This window comes from Heteronotia binoei, chromosome 17 (assembly GCF_032191835.1).
Source record: "Heteronotia binoei isolate CCM8104 ecotype False Entrance Well chromosome 17, APGP_CSIRO_Hbin_v1, whole genome shotgun sequence".
Lineage (NCBI taxonomy): Eukaryota > Metazoa > Chordata > Lepidosauria > Squamata > Gekkonidae > Heteronotia > Heteronotia binoei.
The window spans coordinates 2,487,077-2,507,444 of NC_083239.1; the positions used below are offsets into that span (position 1 = coordinate 2,487,077).

The 20,368-nt window shown below is 44.3% G+C and overlaps 1 protein-coding gene across 3 annotated transcripts in view; it reads right to left on the reverse strand.

Moving 5' to 3' along the window:
• Positions 1–20,368, reverse strand: part of INTS13 (integrator complex subunit 13) — a 57,291-nt gene that overhangs the window by 13,255 nt on the left and 23,668 nt on the right. For all 3 annotated transcript variants that reach the window (XM_060258123.1, XM_060258124.1, XM_060258125.1), the window contains 5 exons: positions 10,985–11,074; positions 9,788–9,877; positions 6,655–6,833; positions 5,372–5,542; positions 3,865–4,019 (listed from right to left, as the gene is read on the reverse strand). In XM_060258123.1, the coding sequence (XP_060114106.1) occupies positions 3,865–4,019; positions 5,372–5,542; positions 6,655–6,833; positions 9,788–9,877; positions 10,985–11,074 (685 nt within the window). The remainder of the gene's footprint in view (positions 1–3,864; positions 4,020–5,371; positions 5,543–6,654; positions 6,834–9,787; positions 9,878–10,984; positions 11,075–20,368) is intronic.

Below are 20,368 nucleotides of genomic sequence, written 5' to 3' on the forward strand. Positions count from 1 at the left end.
GTCTCTGAGTCGGTTGTAGGTGACTCTTGGCTGTATTGATCAGGAAGCCGTGTCTTTGGAGGCAGCTGACTGTGCTCTGTATGTCCTGTTCTGCTTGCTCCCTTGACGATGACCTTATCAACAGGTCGTCGAGATACGGGTGCACGTGTATGCCCCTCTGTCTGAGGTGTGCAATCAGATTCACCAACACCTTGGTGAACACCCGTGGAGCTGTTGCAAGTCTGAAAGGTAGGGCTCTGAATTGGTAATGAGAGTCATTTATGCAGAAACGTAGGAATTTGCGGTGTGAGGGTAGGATTGGAATATGTAGGTAAGCCTCTGTCAGATCCAGCGATGACATGTAGTCCCTGTGGTTCAGGGCCTCTGTTATGGACTTGATGGACTCCATTCTGAAGTGTCGTAGTTTGATGTTTCTGTTCAGGAATTTTAAGTCCAAAATTGCTCTCCAGTCCCCGTTCCTCTTGGGAACTGTGAAGAAGATGGAATAGACACCTTGATATTTCTGCTTCGGAGGGACTTGTTCTATTGCCGCTGAATCCAGAAGGTGGCGTATTGCCTTGAGGGTGATGTCCCTCCGCTCCGGAGTGGGGAAATAATGAAACGATCTGGGGGTGTACGCCTGAACTCTATCGGGTAACCCCGGGAGACAATCTCTAGAGTGCAAGAGTCCGCCTGCGATTCCACCCAAGCCTGATGAAAGTGCAGCAGGCGGCCCCCTACTGGGATGTGGTCCCAGTCATGCCTGGTTGGGCTTGGGGCCCTTCTGGAATTTGCCCGATCTATCGGGCTGGTTCCTCTGAAATCGGTTGTTGGAGGGGTTCTTATGGAAACCCTGCTTGGGTTGGCTCCAGGGTGATTTCTTGTACTCTTGCTTCGGTTTGTGGAAGTTGGAGGAGGTCCGAAAGGAATTGGAGCCAAACCCTCGCCTGTCGGTGCGCCTCAGAAACTTGGGCAGGGCCTTCTTCTTATCTCGCGTCTCCACGAGGATCTTTTCCAGTGTGTCACCGAATAACTTCTCACCCTGAAAGGGATATCCTGAGACGATCGACTTGGAATGGACGTCAGCTGGCCAGGCTCTAAGCCAAAGCCCCCTTCTGGCTACCGCGTTAGCTGCCATCGCCCTGGCAGAGAAGGTAAGAGCGTCTAAGGAGGCATCCGCTGAGAACTCCGCCGCCCGCATGAGTCTGCTGGTGCCCTCCATGGTCCTTCTATCTGCATCCAGCAAGAGCTGAGATAGACGTCTGATCCACACTATCGCCGCCCTAGAGACTATAGAGTTGGCGGCAGCAGCTTTGATGGCCAGGGCCGTAGCCTCATGGCTCCTCTTCAGGGCCAGGTCAATCTTCCTGTCCCAGTTGTCCCTAATCGACCCTTGGCCATCTTCTGCTAGTAGGCCATGGGACTGTAGGGCTGCCACAGGTGCATCTACTAAGGGAACCTGCAGCATGTCATTAGCAAAGGCAGGTAGCTCATACAGCTTCTTAATAGAGTTGGGGACCTGTCTGCTGGTACTTGGTTTTGCCCATTCAGCTCTTAGCTGGCGCTCAAAGAACTCTGAGTTTCCCTTGGGTTTGTTCTTGGGGTTAGCCAGGGGGTTGGCAACCTCCTGGTCCTCGGGAGACACTTGGAGGACCAGTGCGGCCAGCACCTTGGGCAAGAGGGATTGGAACTCCTCTGCCCTGAAGAAGCGTGAGGAGGGTTCTGGTACAGACGTACCCTCTATCTCCTCATCTGAGAGGAATTCGCCCTCCTCCCTTTCCCCCTCTTCTGACTCTTCTGACTGATCCCCATACCGGGATCTCTCGCCCTCCAGGAAGTCACTGACTAGGGAGCCTCTAGTGGCCCTGGCGTGGGAGCCCTGTTCCCTAGACCTTTTGGGTGAAGGTGACCTGGGGGGAGGGGATGGGCTAGAGGGCCTGGGCCTCTTGAGGGTGGCCGCTTCAACTGCAGCCCCTACAGTCTGTCTGATTGACTCTAGAAATTCAGTAAATAAAGAAGGTCCCATCATGGGTACATTACCCCAGCCCGTCTGGGGCTGGAGGGTCTGCGCGGCCTCCTGCTGTGGCTGTACTTCGAAGGCGTCGAAGTCTCCCGCCTGGAGGTTGGCATGCGGGGGTCCCCGCCCCTGGAGGCTGCTAGGCTGCTGGTCCCCGTCCTTTCGCGCCCGTTTGTGCTTTTCAAAATGGCCCTCGTGGCCAGGCCGGCGCTCTGAGGAGGAAGCCTCCTCCACTGCCGAGGATGACCAGCGCCGCTTCCGTTCAGATCTCCGATCCTCGTCTGATCTCCTCATTGTTCTGCCCCTACAGGGCACGTTGCCGGCAGCCGAGGCAAGCCCCGTGGTCATGCCGGCTCCGGGAAGCGGCCTCTCGGCCCCGCGCGATGCACAGGCAGCCGAGTCCTCATTGGGGCAGGCGTCCTTCGCCCTGCGCGCCATCTCGCTGTACTTCGCGCCGCGGCTTGTAAACACAGCCCGAGCTGCCGGCGCGCCACTCCTCTTCAAAGGGGGGGGTGGGGAGGAAGCGAGAATCCACAGAAGGGGAACGAGGTTAGAGCAGCCGAGAGGCTGAAAGGAGTGGGGTTGGAAGTAGCTAGGTAAAGAAAGAGGCAGGAGCGAAAGAGGAAGAAAGGTTTTTTTTTTTTAAAGAAAGCACTTAAAGGGATAGAACCTATCCTAAGCACATGCTCTCCCTGTCGAGGCAGGAAAGGAACTGGAGATGGGTGGTTCCCCACAGCCACAGGAAGAGGAAGTTTTTTTATTCCTGCCTCCCTGATTGGACGGTGGGAAAACACAAGAGCACCCAAGATAAATCTTTATGGAGGTTATGCTAAATGGAACAATCAAGTAATATATGCTGAATTGAGTCAGGAATATTCGCTCCACAGGAACAGTTTGTTGCCTAAAGGGACTCGATGATATCTCACTTGTAGAACTTTGGAGGGAAACGCATTCAGTCTAGCCAACATAAATGCCCTGCGATGACTTGGAGTGGTTAAGCCTGATAGATAATGGGGCATTTTGCCACAGAAAACATAAAGATCTAAGGATGCTGGAGAGCAAATATAAGGGTCTGCTGGGCATAATTTCATTTCCTCCAACTCCAACAATCTCAATTTAATACATCTGAAGCTATATGACTCATCAGATGTAAAAAAAACATCAACCTCTATCCCCAACTGGTTAAGTTTGGACATAAGAACTGCTATCCAGGATGAAATATATGGGTCTCTTTTCCTACAATCAAGAAGGCTGTTAGAATCTGTTCTAAAGTGAATTTTGAGCCAGAATTTAAATACTGCAATCCAGGCTTTTGTCTCCACCAAAGACTGACCCACTTCAGAGCAGAGAGCAAAGTAGGGCACACATTTTGGCATACCAAGAATTTCCTTTGACTATGTAAAACAAAAGGACATGTATTTCCTAGTGATGTTCTTGGTAAATTAGGTGGACAAAAACATCACTAGGAAATACATGTTCTTTTGTTTTACCTAGACTTGTAGCAAAAGCAATTAACAGGCAACTTTTATTATTTTTTATTGCTATCCAGACCAAAAGTTCTTTCAATTTATTACACTCTTTTGCCATTTGATCCTAACTTTGTATCAGTTTACACTCTTAACTCACCAACTATCTGTATTTCACCTCTGTACCCCATCTCCTCGTCTGAAGAAGTCTGCATGCATACGAAAGCTTACATTCTGAATAAAACTTTGTTGGCCTTAAAGGTGCCACTTGACTCCTACTTTGTTCTACAACTGTAGTGTGTTTTAATTAACACACTGCATAGTAAAATGAGTTTCTTTAAAAAGTGATGATGGTGACACCCATGCTTCTGAAAATTGTGAAAACTGAAAGGTAAAATTTACCTTTTAGGGCCCTTTCCTCTTGTCCCAACGGATGATATTGGCAGTGGATCATTTTTCCTTTCCATGTCTACTAAATTGTAAATTGTTTTCTGACAATTCAACACATCTTCATCAGTCAGTGCTCCTTTCACAATAACACTGGCTAATGGCACCACCTGCAAGACATTTTTAAAAAATCAACCATCTTCATAAATTCTTCAGAAGAGAATTGGAAACCAGAAATAGGATTTTTTTTCAGAAGCAGCCCCACGCTTAATGTAACGCCTCCTCCTTGAGGGGCCTGTATTGCTCTCTTTCAGGCACCTGGCCAAATCGTTTCTGTTCATCTAGGCTTTTACAGCAGGGGTTGATCTTTTAGTGTGTTTTCAGTATGGACACTTATTCTAAACTGCTCAGTAGTCTATGTTTTTAATGCTGCAGTTAAATAAAGAAATAAACGTTTAACTAATTAAATTTTTTAATGCTGGGTTTTAATTAATAACTTTTAATGTATTTATTTTGTAAGCCGCTTCAGGCAGACTCAGGTGCAGACTATCCAGTCATGAATTAAAATATGCTGATGTATGCAACAGTAATTTCTGTATTATGCTGTTTTAACCAGGGCTTCATATTATACTTGGTTTAGCATTATTTCGTATAACATATGCAACTGAATCCAAAGATGATCAAGACGTATTTCTAGCTTATTCTCTGAAAAAAGGAGCCAAACATCTGATTTATTTAAGCGAAAATATTTACAAAAACTTAAAAGAGTAATATAAGTCAATACCACTGCAATCCTACTTACTTGAAATGCACACTAAAGCAGCGATGCAAGAAAACCCACCAGTCCCACTTGTGCCCTGTTTGCCAGCTGTGAACAGACATGACTTTTCGAAGATCCATTCAACAGTTCTTAGATAACAAGTTGTTTCGCTGTATTCCTTACTACCTGTGCAGTACACTGTATGCAAGTTCTCAAACAGCCCAACTGAGATCTATTAACTCCCCATTCTTGCTACATAACTGCTTTGCTCAGCAAGAAACTGCTTAATTAAATCACCCACAAATCATATAAATCACTCAATAAATGCTATGTGTTCATCTAGGTAGTCCTTAATCAGTGGTGTCTTTGCATATGCACTGTTTTGGGAAAACCTAATGTAAGCGATTTCAGATCATATATATCAGTCATCAATAAATACTTTTTTCCCTAATAAAATTCTGCCCTTTGGTGTTTGGCTATGTACTCATCAGTGATGCAAATGGCTGCCAATCAGTTTGAATCAGTAGTCTTCTTGCGCAAACTCAGTTTTGGAGAAAGCCCACAAAAACTGGTTTCGCAGGCATTCATGCCTGTACAGCACAAATAGGACAAACCAAGTGATTGGCTCCCATCTGATTGCTACTCAACCGCTTACCGTGTTCACAGTGCAATTTGCAGCATCTTGACACTGAAAATATACTTTCTTGTTTCCAAATAAATATGGTTAGGACAGGGATCTTAAAGTAACAGGTGGCCACTTACAGCTTGCATGTTGAATATGGTTGTCTGTGAAATAATCATGGGCCAATAGCGAGTATGCTTCTCGAGCTGATCTTTTGCTCGTTCCAAAGGAATCTCAAGACTTCCATCATTCTTATATCTGGGTTCTAGAAAGGGAGTTAGTCTGTTTTCCCTCATAAATTCACCAAAATCCTGATAACCAAATAAGATAAAATTAGAAGTTTTCCTTTAAGTGATATTTCATGATATGGTTCAACTATATATCCCTTAAAGGAGTAATATTTTTAATAATACTGTAATATTTTTAATAATACTGTATGCAATTCATTGAAAACAGATTTTATTATTCTGTTATTCTATCGCTAATAAACCAGGGTCAAAGAAATGCCTTCTTTTTGACCCAGGTTTATTAGCAATAGAATAATTAACAGGCATTCTCACATTCTGACATGTTACTGTTTTATGATTTCCCACGCTAATGCAACCCAGAACAAAGGTTTTCTAAATTTGTTAATTTTACTATTCTGCTATTGGTTTTTAACTTTGTACCACTTGGCATTCCAAGCCCCACCAGCTATATGTGGCTCTGCTTACTGTACCTCATTCCTCGTCTGAGGAAGTGTGCATGCACACGAAAGCTTACGTTCTGAATAAAAATAAGTTGGTCTTAAAGGTGCAATTGACTCCTATTTTGCTCTAGATTTTCATAGTGTTCACAGAAACCAATATTTTACTGAAACTGACAATTTCCTTAAAATGAAACCATTGCATTTTTCCAACAGAGGGCTGTTTAATTTTCAAGAAGATCATTGAATCATAGAGTTGGAAGCAACCTCCAGGGTCATCTAGTCCAACTCACAAATAGCTCCCCAAAGTTCACAGGATCTTCATTGCTGTCAGATGGCCATCTAGCCTCTGTTTAAAAATCTCCAAGGAAGGAGAGCCTACCACCTCTTGAGGAAGCCTGTTCCACTGAGGAACTGCTCTAACTGCTCTAACAGTTAGGAAGTTCTTCCTAATGTTGATCTGGAAACTCTTTTGATTTAGTGCTTGAATCTTATAGCACAAAAGTTTAATTTTTGACTCAAAGCCAGCTTACATCTCACTGACTCCAATATGCATAATCAATTCTAACACTCAAGTTATAGTTACCAAGGATTCACCAAAACGTGTTGGCCAATTACAAATTTCCTCATTCAAACTAAGAAGGCTGCCATAAAAGGCCAAATAAAGCATATTTACTAAGTCCAAAGTGGCTGAATGCATATCAAGGTGTTTTCTTTAATTAACCTTAGGAATCTTACAGTAATCCTGTAGTCTGTGACTCTACCACCACAACCTTCACTAATTGAAGGAGGATCTTCCAGAGTTGATCTAGAACTGCTTAATACATGCAGAAAAATCTCTCCTCCATGGCTACTAAGCATATGACTAATTACTTTAGAGCCAGACTTCCGTGGTTGTTCCAAAAGCACAGAGCGGCCTATCAGAAGAGAAAGACACTTCATTAGTTACTCGGCATCACAATTCTACATAACAGCACTTATATCGTCTCCCCAATTCCTAATTCAAAATAATCAAATGTTGAATTAACTGAACTCAAAATATGAGACCACCAGTGAAATTTTCCTGGGAGAAAGCCACATACACCTGAGTAAGATTCAACGTAGACTGCTTATGATGGCACTGTAGTTGTTAGGAATAAGGCCCATTCTGAAGAAAAAATACAACAGGCTCTAGAAGGAGGCTCTGGGCGAATGCCCTCCCACCCTTGCTATTTTCCCACCCATCCAAGCGAAGGCATTCACTCTCCCCCACCCACTTCAGGAGGAGTTGATCCCTGCCATCTGGAAAGCAGTTGTAATTCTGAGTGATCTCCAGCACTCATCTGGAGATAGGCAATTGGTTCCCCGGGAGGAAATGGTTGATTTGAAGGGTGTCGTCTATAGCATTGCACCTGTCTGAGGTCCCACTCCTTCTCAAACCCTGTCCTCTCCAGTCTCCACCCCTCGAATCTCCAGGAATTTCCCACCCTGGAGATGGCAAACTGCTAAGTCACACTGGCTGTCATAGGGGGGCTGCTGCTGAACAGGAGCATCATTAGAAATTATTAGGGCCACAGAGGTACAAAAACTTAGAAGGAAACACTCCTTGGAGCTCACCACCTCCTGAGGAAGCCTGTTCCACTGAGGAACCGCTCTAACTGTCAGGAAGTTCTTCCTAATGTTGAGCCGGAAACTCTTTAGATTTCATTTCAACCCACTGGTTCTGGTCCTACCTTCTGGGGCCACAGAAAACAATTCCACACCATCCTCTATATGACAGCCCTTCAAGTACTTGAAGATGGTGATTGTATCACCTCTCAGCTGCTTCCTCTCCAGGCTAAACATCTCCAGCTCCTTCAGCCTTTCTTCATAGGACCTGGGTCTCCAGACTCCTCACCATCTTCATCGCCCTCCTCTGGACCCGTTCCAGCTTGTCTACATCCTTCTTAAAATGTGGTGCCCAAAACTGAACACAAGACTCCAGGTGAGGTCTTACCGGAGCAGAGTAAAGCGATACCATCACTTCACATGATCTGGACACTAGACTTCTGTTGATACAGCCCAAAATTGCATTTGCCTTTTTAGCCACCACATCACACGGTTGACTCATGTTCAGTGTATGATCCACTAAGACCCCGAGATCTTTTTTGCACATACTAAGACAAGTCTCCCCCATTCTATAACCATGTATTGGATTTTTCCTACCTAAATGCAGAACTTCACATTTATCCCTGTTAAAATTCATTTTATTGGTTTTAGCCCAGTTTTCCAGCCTGTCAAGGTCATCCTGTATCCTGTTTCTTTCTTCTATTGTATTTGCAACCCCTCTCAGTTTAGTATAATCGTTCTCATCATCTCCATTTTACCTTCGCAACAGTTCTGTGAGGTAGGTTAGGTTGAGAGTATTATTAGTCCAAGGTCAGACAGCAACTTCTGCAGCAGAGTTAGAATCTGAAGATCCGCCTTCTAGATTCCAATTCCACATTAAACAGAACCAATACAGTAGAGCCTTGATACTAGCTTCCTCTCGCCCAGGAAGCAAGTCATATATGCATAAATTAATTTTTAGAACAAAGTGATATTCATGATATTTAATGAACTAGACACAAAACAGGCAAGGCCACCCTTGGTCTTCCTCCGTATGAACCCACAAAGGCCTTCTGGGAAAAAGCAGTAAACCCAGGAAAGAAAAGATCATCTGTAAGCCAGGTTTCCTACAAACATTTGATCTCGAAGGAGAAAAGGAAGATCTTAGTTTCTGTACTACAAATTCCAGTATGAGTCCCAGGTATATTCCAGCTAACTATATTAATCTAACAATGCTTTGTCAGTCGTCCGCAAATGTTATTAGATCACGTTCTTCAGAAATTATTTTAGACTTGGCTTACTGGAATTAATGATTGAAGCTTCAAGTGGAAGAGTAATTCTTCCCACTATCCTCAGAGAGGGCGTTAGAACAAAGTTATATTAGATATCTGCTGCTTAAGGCTTAAAAAAAGTCTTACGAGGGCAAACAGAAATACTCTACTTTTTTGAAAAAGTAAGTAACAAGGGCTTCATAAGATAGCTAAGGTATATCTAATCCCTTCACTAACATAAAAAAATGTTTGGATCAGTTGTGACCAATATTCCCTCTAAACTGTGGAGTTTTGTGGGCAAAAATTTTACTTTGTTATCTACTGGCATTAAACTTGTGAGCTACTGCATAAATTAGTTTTCTCTGGGGCCATTTTTCCTGAACTAAGACAGGAACATGATCTGGAGGCTAAAAAACTGTGAGCTAGCTCATGCTAACTCAGCTTAGAGGGAACACTGGTTGTGACCTGTGCCCTAAAGCAATAGTTTCTGTTTCCTTAATATAAGAAGTGTGGTTCACTGGCCTATGGTTCCAGGATCACCTCCAAAACATATTTATTTTTTAAAAAATCAACACTCATTTTGAGTACTGCTGTAACATAAGGTTTCAAAGTAGCCTGCTGTCTGTCCAATGAGATGGGGCAAATGGCAGGGGGGATGGAGAGTACCTGAAAGTGGGGGAGGTAAGAGAAAAGAGTTATATTCTACTGGTGGCATGTACTGCCACCATTCTTGGAAGTGTTGTCAGAGCTCATAATGTGCAGCGAGTAGGCCAAGGCAGAAGGCTTCGCTCTAGGTATTTAGAAACCAGGCCAATCCAGAGATTTCACTAAACCTGCCAACTGCAGGGCCAATATTGCCCACCCTTAGTCCATTCTGCATCTAAAACCAGCTTGGGGCATAAGCACCTGCTCTCCTGCGAAGATGTTCATTAAGTTAAACCCTAGCTTTAGGCATTATAGTTCCCCAGTTAATGTTCTAGAGTTCCTAATAACTAAAATCCAATTAAAAGCATTGACCCCCAAAATACATTTACCGTTAAGAAGGAAGTTAGTAAGGCAGGAGGAAGGTCGGCTATTTACATCTACAGGAGATATCCTGTATGCACCAGTACAATAATGTAGCTCTGGAAAAAAAGGGGGGGGGAGGGGGAGGAGAGGGAAATGGTTACAGGATAGAAATATCATCCTGATTTTAATACAAACATCGTATTAACCATTCTAAATGAAATAAGAATCATAAAGGTTTCTGATTTGAGTGGAAAATATGTTTAAACTCTTCTAGGATTATATCACTTATTTGCATGCTTGTATATATATATCCCACCTCCAGTCTCTTTAGTTTAACTAGAAAGAGACCAAGACCAATTCCAATATATTTACACTGACAATTTTTACACATTCTCTTGTATCATTCATATACTGATGTGGTCATTGTGCTCTGTCCCTTATTCATGTTCTGCTTGCTATCATGAAAACATGCCCATTCTCCACTCAGTCCACATTACATTGAGCTGTTACAAAGATGTTTATTATATATACGTTGCGAAGCTCCCTGGGACAAAATCTGATGTCAATAAATAGCCTTGTCAGTTTGATACAGTTGATAAATATGGTTCTAAGGCATTTTTGAAGAAAAGTGGGCAAAATCATCTTCTCCGAAAGGTTCCAATACGCAGAAACCAAATCTTTGTATTTTAAAATTCAAAGTCCTCAAAAACACCGAAAATTGCTTTCACTTCTAAATGGAGGGTGATAATGGTATGGTTTTTGCATTTATGTTTTTTATATATCCCCAGCAATTAACATGCAGGAAAAAGAGGTGTACCTTTTTTGGAAAACTGTCTGAACAATAATTTTAGTTGGAAATGTTTGAAAATTTACAGATTTTATTAGACTCTATTTGAATGTTTAAAGGTGATTTGAACCTTTAAGCATGCCAACAGATTTAACCAGGGTATTACGCCAATCTTGAAGATGCAGTAGAAAATACTTCAGAAAAACTCAGGAAGCATATACACATTATACAAGGTGCTCAAAGTTATGAAACAAAGCAATCAGATAATTAGACTGGAAACAAATGCATGCTGCAGAATTCTCCTAGCTGTTTGAAAGGTACATTCTATGAAGTATGGTAACCTTGGGGGGGGGGGGGACAGGAGAACAAGGAAATTGCACCACATAGTAGTGATCATTATACAACAGCTTCAAACAGCTTCAAAACAGGTACTTACCAACACTGTTTGTTCTTGGGGTGCACCATTTCAAAGTTACCGTTTCCTTATTTGTGCTCTCTTTGCTACTGCTACTCATATGGCTGTCACCTGAAACACAAAGTTAGCAAAAAAACAGAAAAACCATGAAACAATGAAAAGCAAATCACTATACCATGACGGACCACTACTGCCAATATCACCAATAACAAGGCCTCTCATCAAGAAAAGGTTATTTTGGAAACAAACATTTTCAAAAATGCTGTCTCCATTCTAGCCAATGAAGTCCTACTTGTCATCTTCAGGTCAACCCATTTCCTTCTTCATATGTTTCACAGTTGTTACCTGCTGCTCTCCAAATATGTTGTTTCCAGTTCCCGGTCATTTTAACAACTCAAGCTGAAATAAACAGTTTCCCTCTACATTACAAGTAGGGTCATATTACTCACCTTTAAAAATCCTGAAACTACACATCTTCTGTACAAGAAATTTTGAAGACACACAACAAATGTCACCCCTTGCCTCTTGTCCTTCTCCCCCTCTCCCACTTGCATCTGAATTTACAAAGGGCATCTCAGTAGAATCTTATTCTGCTACAAAAAGCTCTGCCTGCACTGGACTTTTTAGCAGGAGTCAAAATTAATCCACTTATTTATCAATATTACCGTTATTAGAACCATTGTAACACAACGAAATAATGTAGTAGGAATCAGTCAATTTTAATATCAGAATATTAAGGAAGCCAAGGCACCAAGAAAGGAAGCTCTCCAACAGTTTGTGTTCTCCAAAGTGTTTGATGTAAACTAAATTAACAATGCAATCTGTGGGGGCTGGGAGTGTTCAAGGAGCTCACTAGTCATGCTGCAATATCTCAAAGATATGTAAGTGTAAGGGCCCCGGCACAGCTCTGCCACTTCTGGCCATCACTGTAGCTGCTGCCTGTTGGTGGGAATTGGCGTAGGCCTCTGGGCTGGTGTGGAAGTGGGTGGGGTAAGGAGTATGGTGGGATAGTAGGCTCCCTAAGCTGTTTCAGCCTGGCAATGTACCCTATGAATGGTGGAAAGTTACACCAACAAAAAAAACACACAAAACAGCACATAGGCAGCCAGGCAAATCCAAAACTCTAGTGCCACTCACCTAAAATGCCCAGAGGTGCACACGATGGTGGCTACAGTGACAATCACCTCCCTCCCCTGTGGCAACCAAGCCCTCCTCTCTAGCACCCATTCATTCCCTCCCCAGTCCAACAAATACCCAGGCCAGGACTCTCTATAACTTATTAAGTAGGGTGTGCGGCACAGGGCTGTGTTGCAGGGCTTGCTGCTGAGTGGACTTAGAGGGAACAGGGTGGTACTTTGGCGGCAGGAAAAGCAGAGTGGGCACTGCAAGGAGAGAACCTAGCACAAAACCCAAAAGTCCATACTGTGTGGCTAATGCAGAACCCTAAGAGGCACCCCCTCTCTGGAGGCTTGATCTGAAGGGGCAACTGGGCACTAACAGGTAAGGAAGGGCCAGTTAGCCAGTCCTGCTTCGCCATTCCCCTCAACAGACCAATGCAGCTGTCCCGTTCAACTGTAAGTCATGAGGAACTTGTGTGTTGTGTATGTGTATGCGGTAAGTAAAAGAACAATTTGGAATCTCTCTCTCCACCCACCCACACTATAACATTTTTTTTGAACCCATGTGCTTTGTTTATGGAGGATTGGGGGGGGGGGGTTAAGCCTGCAGGGAGGGCATTTAGGTCCCCCGGGGAGAATTAATCAATCCCCTCCCCCATTCCGGGACCTTCCCAGCCGGACTGAAGGTGGCAGTGGTTTGTCCGTTTTTAAAGAAACCAGCACTGGACCCCGCAGTCCTGGCCAGCTACCACCCAGTTTCACAGTTGCTGTTTCTGGATAAGGTAGTTGTGAGAGCAGCAACTGAACAACTCCAAAATTGCCTGGAGGACACATCCATCCTTGAAAGTGGAGTGCCGCAGGGGGGCAATTATCTCACCAATGTTATTTAACACCTATATGCACCCCCTTGCCAGGCTGGTCCAGGGGGTTGGGCTGGGTTGTCACCGATATGCAGATGATGAAGAAGAAGATATTGGATTTATATCCCGCCCTCCACTCCGAAGAGTCTCAAAGGGGCTCACAATCTCCTTTACCTTCCCCCCGCCCACAACAGGCACCCTGTGAGGTAGATAAAGATATTGGATTTATATCCCGCCCTCCACTCCGAAGAGTCTCAGAGCGGCTCACAATCTCCTTTACCTTCCCCCCCCCCCACAACAGGCACCCTGTGAGGTAGATGAAGATATTGGATTTATATCCCGCCCTCCACTTCGAAGAGTCTCAGAGCGGCTCACAATCTCCTTTACCTTCCCCCCCCACAACAGGCACCCTGTGAGGTAGATGAAGATATTGGATTTATATCCCGCCCTCCACTCCGAAGAGTCTCAGAGGGGCTCACAATCTCCTTTACCTTCCCCCCCCCCACAACAGGCACCCTGTGAGGTAGATGAAGATATTGGATTTATATCCCGCCCTCCACTCCGGAGAGTCTCAGAGCGGCTCACATTCTCCTTTACCTTCCCCCCCCCCACACACAACAGGCACCCTGTGAGGTAGATGAAGATATTGGATTTATATCCTGCCCTCCACTCCGAAGAGTCTCAGAGCGCCTCACAATCTCCTTTACCTTCCTCCCCCACAACAGACACCCTGTGAGGTAGATGAAGATATTGGATATAAATCCCGCCCTCCACTCCGAAGAGTCTCAGAGCGGCTCACAATCTCCTTTACCTTCCTCCCCCACAACAGGCACCCTGTGAGGTAGATGAAGATATTGGATTTATATCCCGCCCTCCACTCCGAAGAGTCTCAGAGCGTCTCACAATCTCCTTTACCTCCCCCCCCCCACAACAGGCACCCTGTGAGGTAGATGAAGATATTGGATTTATAACCCGCCCTCCACTCCGAAGAGTCTCAGAGCGGCTCACAATCTCCTTTACCTTCCCCCCCCCCCCCCACAACAGGCACCCTGTGAGGTAGATGAAGATATTGGATTTATAACCCGCCCTCCACTCCGAAGAGTCTCAGAGCGGCTCACAATCTCCTTTACCTTCCTCCCCCACAACAGACACCCTGTGAGGTAGATGAAGATATTGGATTTATATCCTGCCCTCCACTCCGAAGAGTCTCAGAGCGCCTCACAATCTCCTTTACCTTCCTCCCCCACAACAGGCACCCTGTGAGGTAGATGAAGATATTGGATTTATATCCTGCCCTCCACTCCGAAGAGTCTCAGAGCGCCTCACAATCTCCTTTACCTTCCTCCCCCACAACAGGCACCCTGTGAGGTAGATGAAGATATTGGATTTATATCCCGCCCTCCACTCCGAAGAGTCTCAGAGTGGCTCACAATCTCCTTTACCTTCCTCCCCCACAACAGACACCCTGTGAGGTAGATGAAGATATTGGATTTATATCCTGCCCTCCACTCCGAAGAGTCTCAGAGTGGCTCACAATCTCCTTTATCTTCCTCCCCCACAACAGGCACCCTGTGAGGTAGATGAAGAGATTGGATTTATATCCCGCCCTCCACTCCGAAGAGTCTCAGAGCGGCTCACAATCTCCTTTACCTTCCCCCCCACAACAGACACCCTGTGAGATAGATGAAGATATTGCATTTATATCCTGCCCTCCACTCCGAAGAGTCTCAGAACAGCCCACAATCTCCTTTCCCTTCTTTCCCCACAACAGACACCCTGTGAGGTGGGTGGGGCTGTGAGAGCTCTCACAGCAGCTGTTCTTTCAAGGACAACTCCTGCGATAGCTCTGGCTGACCCAAGGCCATTCGAGCAGCCACAAGTGGAGGAGTGGGGAATCAAACCCGGTTCTCCCAGATAAGAGTCTGCACACTTAACCACTACACCAAACTGGCCCTCCAGATGACACCCAGCTTTATCTGTTGATGGTCAGCTGCCTGGATTCCACCCCAGAAAATCTGACCAGGGCATTAGGGGCTATGGCTGGATGGCTACAGCAGAGTCAGTTGAAACTTAATCCAACAAAGATGCAAATCCTGTACCTGAGTTGTGGCATGGAAGTTCAGTCAGGAATCAGGCTTCCCTCCTTGGATGGTGCATTGCTTGTGCCAGTCCAGCAGGTGAGGAGCCTGGGGGTGCTCCTGGATGTCTTCCTTTCCATAGAGGCCCAGATCATGTACTACAGTTGCCAGGTTTGCCTTTTATCATCTTTGGCAGGTCAGGTGACTGGTCCCATACCTCTCCCTCCAGGACTTGGCTACAGTGACTAATACAATGGTCACTTCCAGGCTTGACTGCTGTAACTTGCTCTATGTGGGCTTGATCTTGTGGCTGAACCAGAAACTCCAGCTGGTGCAAAATGCGGTGAAGCAAGAAAATACTGCTACAAACAGTACTGCTGGAAAAAACAACAATAACACATATGCTTCAATCCTTATATAATTTAAACCAGTGTATACAATGTCCTCATACCTTCCCTCCAAAGAAATGACAATTACAATTCATTACAAATCAATTGCTTCCAGTCTCCAATAAGCCATGAACCTTGTAACCTGTAAGAACTTGTAAGCTATGAACCCTGAGTCTGTGTTAGAAGTCACTGGAATTGGGTTCCAGTTTGACAGCCTGATAACTTAAAAAGACCAGTATTGAAATGTCTTGAAATCTAGAGGGGACGTCTTATGACGGCTGTAAGGATTTCCTGGTCCTTCCTACTTGAAAGAATTTCAGAACTTTTTATGGACTGTATTATGAACTTTATTTATTGAAAGAAGGAACTGTTGAAGACTACTAATCCCTCTATCGGAAACTGTGGAAGCAATTGATTTGTAATGAATTGTAATTTCTTTGGAGAGAGGTTATGATGACATTGTATATACTGGTTTAAATTATATAAGGATTGAAGCATATGTATTATTATTGTTGTTGTTTTCAGCGGTACTGTTTGTAACAGTATTTTTTTGCTTGCATTCACTCTGCAGAGAGCCAGTTTGGTGTAGTGGTTAAGTGTACGGACTCTTATCTGGGAGAACCGGGTTTGATTCCCCATTCCTCCACTTGTACCTGCTGGAATGGCCTTGGGTCAGCCAGAGCTCTGGCAGAGGTTGTCCTTGAAAGGGCAGCTGCTGTGAGAGTCCTCTCAGCCCACCCACCTCACAGGGTGTCTGTTGAGGAGAAGAAGATAAAGGAAATTGTGAGCCGCTCTGAGACTCAGAGTGGAGGGCAGGATACTTTATTTATTTATACCCCACCTTGGTCCCCACTGGGTCTCATGATAAGGAGTATACACATTTAGTAACTATAACTCCTATACTGAAGTTTCAAAAAATGCAATTACAACTTAAACTACAACATCTTACACAACATTCTGTTGTGGGTGCTCACTTGCTTAAATCTAAACCAGCTTTCTTTATATGTTCTGCAAACATATTGAAGATTAGATAGCGAAAATGCCTTCTTCTCTGACACTTTTGCCAATTGAAAACCATTCTGTTTCTCCATATTCTGTCCTAACACCGGCCTCTTGTCCAGAGTATAGATTGCACTTAAAAACAAGCACATGCTGTGGCACAAACATTTCCCTTAAACATAAGACGATTTTCTTCTGAAATTCTCTTGTATGCTCCAGTAACCAGTGTAAATTTGCAATATGATCTCTAGTGCGTCTTCCTTTTCTGAACTTAGCTTGAACAGCTGGCATTTCTCGTTTCATATATGGTAACACTCTTTGTTGTAAAAACTTGAGCATCATTTTACTTGTAGGAGAAATTAATGCGATGGTCCAATAGTTGCTGCAGTCTTTGGTATCTCCTTTTGTTCAGAACTGTAATTTAAAGACAATGTTTCCAATCTGTGGCCATTGTTTTCTTTTCCATACTTGTTGGCATATTCTTGTTAAGATTCTGAAGGACTCGGTTTCTATGGCTTGAAATAGTTCTGTTTATATTCCAACTACTCCTGGAGGTTTGTTTTGCCCAATTGCTCTCGATGCAACTCTCACTTCATTTTCAAAAACTAGTTCTTCTTCAAAAGATTCCTCTTGGAAGGGATCTGTCACCCTTTCATCTATTTTGTATCATTCAGGAGTGTCAAACTCATTTGCTATGAGGGCCGGATCTGACATGAGACCTTGTTGGGCCGGGCCGTGTGTGTCATAAATGTAATGCCAGGTAGCAGAGATATAGACTCTATAAAGGACTCAGACAAACACAATTAAAGATTTATGTTTTTTTTTTAAAAAAAACATTAAACAATGCTTAAAACAGTAGCACTCATTGGCCTTAAATGTGCTTTCTTTGTATCTCTCCTGTGTGATTTAAGGAACTGAGCAAAGGAAGCTCTGGCTTTTTCCTTCCTTCCCCAGGGAACCAGGAGAGGGAGGAGCCTCAACCAAAAGAAGGAAGAGAGGCTTGGCTCAATAGTTCAGCAGTGTGATTGAGAGAGCCTAGCAAAGCAAGCTTTCCCTCCCCCCTTCCTCCCCGAGGGAGGAGCCTCAGCCAATGGAGAAAACAGAGGCTTTGCTCTGTAGTTCCTGTGCAACTGAGCAAGCCTAGCAAAGCAAACTGTGATGCAGTAGAAAGCGAGAAGGAGAAGGAAGCAGATGACAGCCAGTTGCTCAGGGGCTTCATAGGATCTCTCTCGGAGCCTGATTTAGCCCCCAGGCCACATGTTTGACATCCTTGGTATAGTTCAGTGTATTGGCCCCAGCTTTTCTTTATTTTGTCTTGTTCAGTTAATGTATTTTTGTGTTGATTTCTCAGCATTCCTAACTATAATTTCAATTTCTCTTTGATTTCTTAGATCTTGTGAAATGGATCTCATTCCTCCTTTTTTATTGTTCTGTTTCTTTACGCTGGTTATTATAATAGAATCATAGAGTTGGGACCTCCAGGGTCCAACCCACTGCACAATGCAGGAAACTCACAAATACCTCCTGAGAAAGCCTGTTTCACTGAGGAACTGCTCTAACGGTCAGGAAATTCTTCCTGATGTTGAGCCGGAAGCTCTTCTGATTTAATTTCAACCCACTGGTTCCGCTCCTACCTTCTGGGGCCACAGAAAACAATTCCACACCATCCTCTCTATGACAGCCCTTCAAGTACTTCAAGAGGGTGATCATATCACCTCTTAGCTGCCTCCTCTCCAGGTTAAACATCCCCCGCTCCTTCAACCTTTCTTCATAGGACTTGGTCTCCAGACTCCTCACCATTTTCATCGCCCTCCTCTGGACCCATTCCAGCTTGTATATATCCTTCTTAAAATGTGGTGCCCAAAACCGAACACAATACTCCAGGTGACAAGAGAGGAGGTCCTAAAACTGATAGACAAATTAAAAACTAATAAGTCACCAGGTCCGGATAGCATACATCCAAGAGTTCTGAAAGAACTCAAAGTTGAACTTGTGGATCTCCTGACAAAAATATGTAATCTTTCATTGAAATCTGCCTCTCTTCCTGAGGACTGGAAGGTAGCAAATGTCACCCCCATCTTTAAAAAGGGTTCCAGAGGAGATCCGGGAAATCACAGGCCAGTCAGTCTGACTTCAATACCGGGAAAGTTGGTAGAAACCATTATCAAGGACAGAATGAGTTGGCACATTGATGAACACAAGTTATTGAGGAAGACTCAGCATGGGTTCTGTAAGGGAAGATCTTGCCTCACTAACCTGTTACAGTTCTTTGAGGGGGTGAACAAGCATATGGACAAAGGGAACCCAATAGATGTTGTTTACTTTGACTTTCAGAAAGCTTTTGATAAAGTTCCTCATCAAAGGCTCCTTAGTAAGCTTGAGAATCAAGGAGTAAAAGGACAGATCCTCTTGTGGATCAAAAACTGGCTAGTTAATGGGAGCAAAGAGTGAGTATAAATGGGCAGTCTTTGCATTGGAGGATGGTAAGCAGTGGGGTGCCGCAGGGCTCAGTACTGGGTCCCATGCTCTTTAACTTGTTCATTAATGATCTGGAGTTGGGAGTGAGCAGTGAAGTGGCCAAGTTTGCAGATGACACTAAATTGCTCAGGGTGGTGAGAACCAGAGAAGATTGTAAGGCACTCCCAAGGGATCTGTTGAGGCTGGGTGAGTGGGTGTCAACGTGGCAGATGAGGTTCAATGTGGCCAAGTGCAAAGTAATGCACATTGGGGCCAAGAATCCCAGTTACAAATACAAGTTGATGGGTTGTGAACTGACAGAGACTGACCAAGAGAGAGATCTTGGGGTCATGGTAGATAACTCACTGAAAATGTCAAGACAGTGTGCGATTGCACACACTGCGATTGCAAAAAGGCCAACGCCATGCTGGGAATTATTAGGAAGGGAACTGAAAACAAATCAGCCAGTATCATAATGCCCCTGTATAAATCGATGGCGCAGTCTCATTTGGAGTACTGTGTGCAATTCTGGTCACCACACCTCAAAAAGGATATTATAGCATTGGAAAAAGTGCAGAAAAGGGCAACTAGAATGATTAAAGGGTTGGAACACTTTCCCTATGAAGAAAGGTTAAAACGCTTGGGGCTCTTTAGCTTGGCGAAACGTCGACTGCAGGGTGACATGATAGAGGTTTACAAGATAGGTGCCATAGGTGGCAGCTACAAGTTCTTATAAGGGTGATTAACATGTGGAATTCACTGCCACAGGAGATGGTGGCGGCCACAAGCATAGCCACCTTCAAGAGGGGTTTAGATAAAAAATATGGAGCAGAAGTCCATCAGTGGCTATTAGCCACAGTGTGTGTGTATGTATAAAATTTTTTGCCACTGTGTGACACAGAGTGTTGGACTGGATGGGCCATTGGCCTGATCCAACATGGCTTCTCTTATGTTCTTAAGATTATGCATGGGATGGAGAAAGTAGAGAAAGAAGTACTTTTCTCCCTTTCTCACAACACAAGAACTCGTAGGCATTCAATGGAATTGCTGAGCAGTCAGGTTAAAACGGATAAAAGGAAGTACTTCTTCACCCAAAGGGTGATTAACATGTGGAACTCACTGTCACAGGAGGTGGTGGCAGCTACAAGCATAGCCAGCTTCAAGAGGGGATTGGATAAAAATATGGAGTAGAGGTCCATCAGTGGCTATTAGCCACAGTGTGTGTGTGTGTTTGTGTGTATTGGCCACTGTGTGATACAGAGTGTTGGACTGGATGGGCCACTGGCCTGATCCAACATGGTTTCTCTTATGTTCTTAACTGGAGCTTCCATGTCAGGCACAAGGCCCACGTAGAGCGAATTGCGGTAATGTATCCTGAAGGTGACTGTTGCATAGATTACTGCAGCTTAGCTGGAGCAAGACAAGTAGGGAGCCAGTTGCCTAAACTGGTACAGTTGGAGAAACGTCTGCTTGGCAACCTTTGCAAACTGGGCCTCCATAGGTC